Source organism: Anopheles moucheti, assembly GCF_943734755.1.
Source record: "Anopheles moucheti chromosome X unlocalized genomic scaffold, idAnoMoucSN_F20_07 X_unloc_7, whole genome shotgun sequence".
Classification (NCBI taxonomy): Eukaryota; Metazoa; Arthropoda; class Insecta; order Diptera; family Culicidae; genus Anopheles; species Anopheles moucheti.
The window spans coordinates 115,001-122,500 of NW_026453581.1; the positions used below are offsets into that span (position 1 = coordinate 115,001).

The window sequence follows — 7,500 nt, forward strand, 5'->3', positions numbered from 1 at the left end:
CTCTTCCGCCAAGGTAGCTGCCTCCTGTGGTGTTGTCCCGGCAGCTAGGACCACCAGGTCATCCACAAACCCGACTGTTTCCACGCCGTCCGGCAGTGTCAGCCGCAGTACGCCGTCGTACATGGTATTCCAGAGGGTCGGACCGAGGATCGACCCCTGTGGAACACCCGCCGATAATTTCCGTCGCACTGGCCCCTCGCTTGTTTCGAAGATCATTTCCCGCTCAGAGAAATAGCTGCGCAGAAGCCTCTGGAGCGCTGCTGGGACGCGCTTCTCTTGGAGGGCCATCGCGATCGCCTTCCAACTGGCCGTGTTGAAGGCGTTCCTGACATCTAACGCTGCCACCATCAGACATCGAGGATCCCGGCCGTTGGTGCGATGGAACGTCCTGGCGTACTGTCCCTTCTCAATGACCCTCTCTATAGCTTGGACCGTAGAGCGTCCACGGCGGAAGCCGTATTGGTCCTGTGATAGACGAGGTGCGCTCTCATCCTCGAGATGTTCATTGAGGCGGTTCAAAACCAGTCTCTCGAACCCCTTAGGTGCCGCTCCCAGCATCAGCAGTGGACGACTTGACGACGGTTCGCCCGGTGGCTTGCCTGGTTTCGGGATGAGCGCCAGGCGTGCCACTTTCCACGATGCCGGAATCTCGCCGCTCTGCAGGACCTCATTGTAGGCCCGCACGAACGCTTCCGGGTGCTCCCTCATCGCGGTCTTCACTGCCGCGTTGGGAATTCCATCGAGGCCCGGCGCCTTTGAGGTGGCCATCCCCTCAGCGATGCAAAGGATCTCTTCACGGGTGACTGGTCGGATGGGCTCTTCGTCCTCGTCGCTTTCCGTCGCAATCGGCGGCCACTCGAACGATGGGTGGGCCGGGAAGAGGGCGTCGATGATCGGCTCCAGCACAGAACGGTCCAGTTCTGGCGGCGCTCGACTGCGCAGCTTGGCCATAACCACTCGATACCCCAACCCAAACACATCGTCCTCGACTCCGTCGATGAGCTCCTGCATGCAGCGCTCTTTGCTGCGCTGGATCTCTCGTTCCAAAGCCCTACGGTCGTCCAGCAAGCGGGCTGAAGCGGCGATACGGTCGTCGGTCTGCGTTGCTGTGCGTAGCCTGGCCTCAGCAGCTTCGCACGCATCTCGCGCCCTCGCGATTTCCGGGTTCCACCAGTATAGCGTCGGAGCCTGCCGGAAATTCGTCTTGTGGATCCTCTCCATCGTTGCGTCGCACGCTTCTGTGAGCCCCCTGATCAGGCCCTCAGGTGTGCTTACATCGTCGAAACGACCGATTCCAAGCGCCAGCTTAAAACAAGCCTGATTGAATTGGCTTGTTTTGTAGCGTGTTCCCGCGTGCCGCGTCATGCCTGCTGTACCGCCGTGCCCGTTGCAGTGTGGCCGATGCTGATGTGCACGTCGGCCGCTGGTCGAAGGCAGTTTAGCGCTGAACAGCACGTAGCTGTGGTCGCTACCGGAGTATCTGCTACTCACACTCCAACTGCCTGGCTCCGCTACGCAGGGACTCGAGAAGCTCACATCGATGACGCTTTCCCGTGCAACACCGTTGCCCTTGAAAGTGGGTGTGTTCCCTCGGTTGAGCGTCCGAAGTCCGAGGTGCTCAACAACACTCAGCAAGTCCTCACCCTTCGCCGTGGTTCTTGAACTGCCCCACTCCTGGTTCCAGGCGTTAAAGTCCCCAGCCAGAACCATGGGATCCTGTCCCGTGAGCGTGAGCTCAACCGCTTCCAGGTAGTCGCCGAGATCCGCTTGTCCGATGTTGGGGGACACATAGCAGCTGGCAAACGTTATCCCGGCTATGGTGGCAACTACCAGCCCAGGCACCGATGAACTCCCCAGTCGTTGGATGGGGTAGCCGCCAGTCGCCACTACCGCTACGCTCTGAGCCTCGTCGACCGCCCACCGCACGCTGTCTCTAGGTGGTTTGTACAGCTCGCACGCTATCACCACCTGCGCTCCGATCTCCCTAGCCGTCTGCAGCATGATGTCCTGCGCTGCACGGCTGCGCCCAAGGTTTATCTGCAAAACCTTCAGACCTTCCGGGTGCAGGACGGGTGTCCTACTCGGTGAGGGCCCTTGCAGACCGCACAACACACCTCCGCTGTGCAGGCTCGGGCCAGGTGGCCCGGTTGGCCGCAGCGGATGCAGTGCGTCGATCGATCCGTCCCGCTCTTGCACTGGTGCCGCAGGTGTCCGTGCTCCAGGCATTTGAAGCACCGTAGCTGGCCCCGCGTCGGTGGTGTCAGTTTCGTCGCCAAGCATGAGGTGTGCAGCACTCGTACTCGCTGTTGGTGCATCAACTCCGCCGCCTTGAGTGTCATCCGAACGTACGCCGTCTGCGTACCGTTCCACGCCTTCACTAGGTGCACAGCGGATTCGCTCACCGACTCCGAACTGGTGGTCGTCACCGCCTTCGCCACATCCAATGCCACCGCTAAAGGGTCCACCTCATCAAGGCGGACCTCCACCGTTTCTGTCACCAGGCGGATGGTGGCCGGAGCTGCAGACTGTGCAAAGACCTCCTGCACTCGTTGCAGGATTGCTTCAGCATTGGCGCCGTCCTCCAAGTTCATGACCAGCCGGTCCCGTGTCGTTCGTCGTCCCACTCCAAGCTTGGCCTGGTCTTCGGCCAACGACGGAGCGCTGCGTATCAGCTGATACGCGTCGGTCCAAGACTGACCCTCGCCTGGGGCAACCTCGATGGCGTCCAGCTTCTTCTTCGCCGAATGCTTCGCCGCCGCAGATTGTGGTCGCGGCTTGGCCAGCTGCTGCTGTTGTTGTTGCTGCTGCGACTTCTGCGGTGCTTTACGAGGCCCCACCACCGTCCAAGAACCGCCCTGGGAAGCCTGCGTGCCGGATGTCTCGGCCGCCACGTTAGCATACGTCATCCGCTGCTGCTGCTGTTGTTGTTGCTGCTGTTGCGGTTGCTGCAGGGAGCTCTGCGATGTCGCCTGCTTCGACGGAGGCCGTTGCTGTTGCTGTTTCTGCTGCCTCTGAGGCTGCTGCTGCGCAACAGCTGGCTGCGCCTGCTGCTGCGGTTGCAGAGCTTGGTTACCGCCGCAACCAAGCATCTGTGCCAGCAACTCCTGGTGGCACGCAGTCTCCTTTGCCAGCTCGCCTCTGAGACGCTGCGTCTCTTCATACCACTGGCGGGCCTGGTCCTTATTCCACTGCAGCTCCTGGTGGAATTTCTCTTGCGCCAGCTTAAATTCTTCGCGGGCCAGCTTCCGCTCCTCCCGGGCCATATCTTCGTTGGCCACGGTACGCTGTCGCAGCATCACCAGCTCTTGCTGCAGCTCTTTCACCATGGCCCGAAGCTGCTCGTTGGCGAGGGACATTTCCCCGAGCACCTTTCGCAGTTCGACCATGTCCGGGTTCACCGACTTTGAGGCCAACGCCGAGGCTCTGGTGAGAATGACCTTCGGCTCTACCGCCGAAAGGGATCGCCCCGGCCTTTCCTCTGTCGATTCCGACCGAGGACGCGATGTACGAGTTGTCGCCATTTTAGAGACCCAAGCAGGTCTTAGTGGTCAGGGGGGGTGTTTCCCTGCTTGCAAACGCCTTTCCGAATTTTTGCAGTCGTTCCCAGATTTTTCCCGGCAATTTCCCGCAAAAATCGGGAATTCGAGCAGTTTCGAGCTCGATAAAAACTGTCCGAATCGAGCAGATTCGAGCTGCCGATGACCCCCCACAGCTTCCCAGAATTTTCTGCGTCCTTTTTGGTTTCGAGCAGTTTTCGAGCAGAAACCGTCAATTTGAAAAATTGTCTGTTGGGGACTGCTCGCCTATCAATTTATGTCTGTTGGGTCGTCCCGGGTTGTCACAAAAATGTCAAAAATTATTTTCGCGATTTTCACTATTTTATGCACGGATCGTATTAAATGCACTAAAACTAGCACAACAGTGCAAACCGCAGCAAAATCGGACCAAAACTCGCGAAGTTATTAACGTTTTTGTATATACAACTGTCACTTCCAGAACACGTGCCGCAGCGGTAGCACCATGCGCGTTTTTGCCGTCACTGTTTTTTCCCAATTCTGCACCGATTTTCTTCCGGTTTTCGGCTATTGGCCGATCGGGGACACAGAATCTATCATTTGCCACCTCATCCGGCCCGATTGGACCGGATTTTTGCGCAAACTCACAACACGCACACACTATTGTTGTTGTTGTTGTTCCAAATGTTTGCACAAATTTGCCACTCCGTATTTTACGCTAAATATCGCCAGCAAACACTGTTTATAAGTAAAAAACACTTCACTGGCGTCTATTTATGCGTTTTAAACGCAAACCGCGTTGATTTTCACCAATTTAGCACGGTTTTATTGCCAAAATTGTTCCCCATACAAAATGTATGGGGCAATGTTTTTCACTTTTTTGGCCCACTAATGCACCGATTTTCGTCCGGTTTTCACTAAAGTCACTCTAAACACCCTCTTATAGACTGATTATGAACAAATTCGAGACTTTCCGAGGTAATTTAACGCCACAATTTTTAACTCACTCAGGAGCAAAATACACCACGTCCGAACAGCTCGACTGCTCGAATGTCACACAGGGATAACTGGCTTGTGGCCGCCAAGCGTTCATAGCGACGTGGCTTTTTGATCCTTCGATGTCGGCTCTTCCTATCATTGTGAAGCAAAATTCACCAAGCGTAGGATTGTTCACCCTTTCAAGGGAACGTGAGCTGGGTTTAGACCGTCGTGAGACAGGTTAGTTTTACCCTACTGGTGTGTGCTGTTTGCCGCTATCTTAACGGAATTCCTGTGCAGTACGAGAGGAACCACAGGTACGGACCACTGGCTCAATACTAGTTCGACCGGACTTTGGTATGACGCTACGTCCGCTGGATTATGCCTGAACGCCTCTAAGGTCGTATCCAATCCGAGCTGATAGCGCTTCTCAAACCCATTAGGTGATCGGAAGCTAGCGGGCTTAACAACCCTCCGAGATCCGTCGGTGCTGCCCCGCGCACACTGACGTCTCATCCCCGCTATAGCACTAGACTGAGCCGCAACGGGCGGGAGCACGCTGCACGTGGAAGTACCTTACCACAGGGAACCCTGGTGGCTGTGTTTCCGTCGACCGTGGATACAACTAGTTTCGACACCTTCGACCGCCCGCAAACGACGGGACTACAGGCTGGGAGCTGCGAGTTGTAGAGATGCGTTCGCATCGATCCTCTCAGGCGACCCATGCTTGCTGGTGCTCGCGTTCACTTTGGGAATGGAGTGTTCGCGAGAGTGATTGTTGTGTTGTGTGTGTACAGTTGGTGCTTGCGTGCACTCCCATAGTGGAGTGTTCGCGAGCTTAAAACGCTAAGTCCCGATTAATACTCTCCTCGCAACATTATGTGCGTGGCTCCACGCCAAGTGGGATTAGCGGTGCGAAACGCGATTGGTAAAGTCGATGGTGATGTGCGTACCAACAGGCGATTTGTTAAGTCAAATGCGAACTGTGGTGCAACAGGCAATGTGTGTTTATTATCAGGTGTTGTTGGAAGTCAATACGATTTGACTTTCAAAAATTTTTCTAAGTCCCGATTTTTTTTCTCGTCGAGTAACTACAATGCACTATTTCTATCGCAGCGGACTTGTTGTTCATGGCCTAAATGATCGCGAACGAACACGTATTCGCAAAAAAATTTTTGTATGAAAAAGTCACCACTCGGGTACCTCCATACAAAAGTACCAAGTTCGGGTCGAGTGGTCGATGGACGTCGAAGGTGAAAATTTTTCATCATCGAAAATTTTTTCCAAAGTTGAAGCAATTGGGCCCTAGAGTATGAAAAGTGAAACCACGGATCGATTTGAGAAATAAAAATTTTTGTATGAAAAAGTCACCACTCGGGTACCTCCATACAAAAGTACCAAGTTCGGGTCGAGTGGTCGATGGACGTCGAAGGTGAAAATTTTTCATCATCGAAAATTTTTTCCAAAGTTGAAGCAATTGGGCCCTAGAGTATGAAAAGTGAAACCACGGATCGATTTGAGAAATAAAAAATTTTTGTATGGGAGGGCCCCTGCTAGAACATTTTTACCAAGTGCGACCATTTTACCCGGTGAGTCAAAAAAAAATTTTTTTTCACGGTGACTCAAAACTTCAATATTAGACTCCCCTGAGTATGAAAAGTGAAACGAAAATCATTTTTGAGAAGAAAAAATTTTTGTATGGGAGGGCCCCTGCTAGAACATTTTTACCAAGTGCGACCATTTTACCCGGTGAGTCAAAAAAAAAATTTTTGTATGGGAGGGCCCCTGCTAGAACATTTTTCCCAAGTGCGTCGATTTTGGGTCGCCGACACAAGCTCGGGTCAAAAAAATTTTTTTTTCACGGTGACTCAAAACATCAATTTTAGACTCCCCTGAGTATGAAAAGTGAAACGAAAATCATTTTTGAGAAGAAAAAATTTTTGTATGGGAGGGCCCCTGCTAGAACATTTTTCCCAAGTGCGTCGATTTTGGGTCGCCGACACAAGCTCGGGTCAAAAAAATTTTTTTTTCACGGTGACTCAAAACATCAATTTTAGACTCCCCTGAGTATGAAAAGTGAAACGAAAATCATTTTTGAGAAGAAAAAATTTTTGTATGGGAGGGCCCCTGCTAGAACATTTTTCCCAAGTGCGTCGATTTTGGGTCGCCGACACAAGCTCGGGTCAAAAAAATTTTTTTTTCACGGTGACTCAAAACATCAATTTTAGACTCCCCTGAGTATGAAAAGTGAAACGAAAATCATTTTTGAGAAGAAAAAATTTTTGTATGGGAGGGCCCCTGCTAGAACATTTTTCCCAAGTAAATTCGATTTTACCCGGTGAGTCAAAAAATTTTGAAAAAAATATTTTGCCAAAATCGTGTTCATTGCCTATTATAAGGGACCAGGTCAGCTCACACGCATTTTTGGAGACCATATGGAAAGTGCGTCTGGGATTGCGGAAATTAAGTTTAGAGTGTTAAATGATGGTTTCGCAATCCCGAAAGGCTCAAAATCCACCCTAAGGTTCCCCGGGTGAAATGTGGTTTCCAAGGTGTGAGCACTATCGGTGATAGAGTTGGAATGTGATTTCCAGAGCGCAGGGCGACTGGGCTAGAGCGAAAATCATAGACAAAGGTAAGTATTGGACTGAACGACTCGAAGCAAACGAAAATCATAGACAAGGGTAATGGACTGAACGACTCGAAGCAAACGAAAATCACATACAAAAGTAATGGACTGAACGAATCGAAGCAAACGAAAACCGCAAACAAGGGTAATGGACTGAACGAATCGAAGCAAACGAAAACCACAGACAAGAGTAATGGAGTGAACGAATCGAAGCAAACGAAAACCAAAGACAAGAGTAATAAGAGTGAACGAATCGAAGCAAACGAAAACCACAGACAAGAGTAATAGAGTGAACGAATCGAAGCAGACGAAAGTCATGGACAAGAGTACTGAAAATCGGACCAAACCTCTAGAAGCACACGAAAATCATGGACAAGA

The 7,500-nt window shown here is 52.0% G+C and overlaps 1 protein-coding gene across 1 annotated transcript in view; it reads right to left on the bottom strand.

The window, feature by feature from the left end:
* The window catches only part of LOC128308919 (putative uncharacterized protein DDB_G0268364), a 30,162-nt gene extending 26,776 nt beyond the window's left edge, over positions 1-3,386 (bottom strand). The window contains exons 1-2 of the mRNA XM_053045533.1: positions 3,045-3,386; positions 2,742-2,969 (exon numbers count right to left, since the gene is read on the bottom strand). Coding sequence (XP_052901493.1) covers positions 2,742-2,969; positions 3,045-3,386 — 570 coding nt within the window. The remainder of the gene's footprint in view (positions 1-2,741; positions 2,970-3,044) is intronic.
* Positions 3,387-7,500: the final 4,114 nt, after the last annotated feature.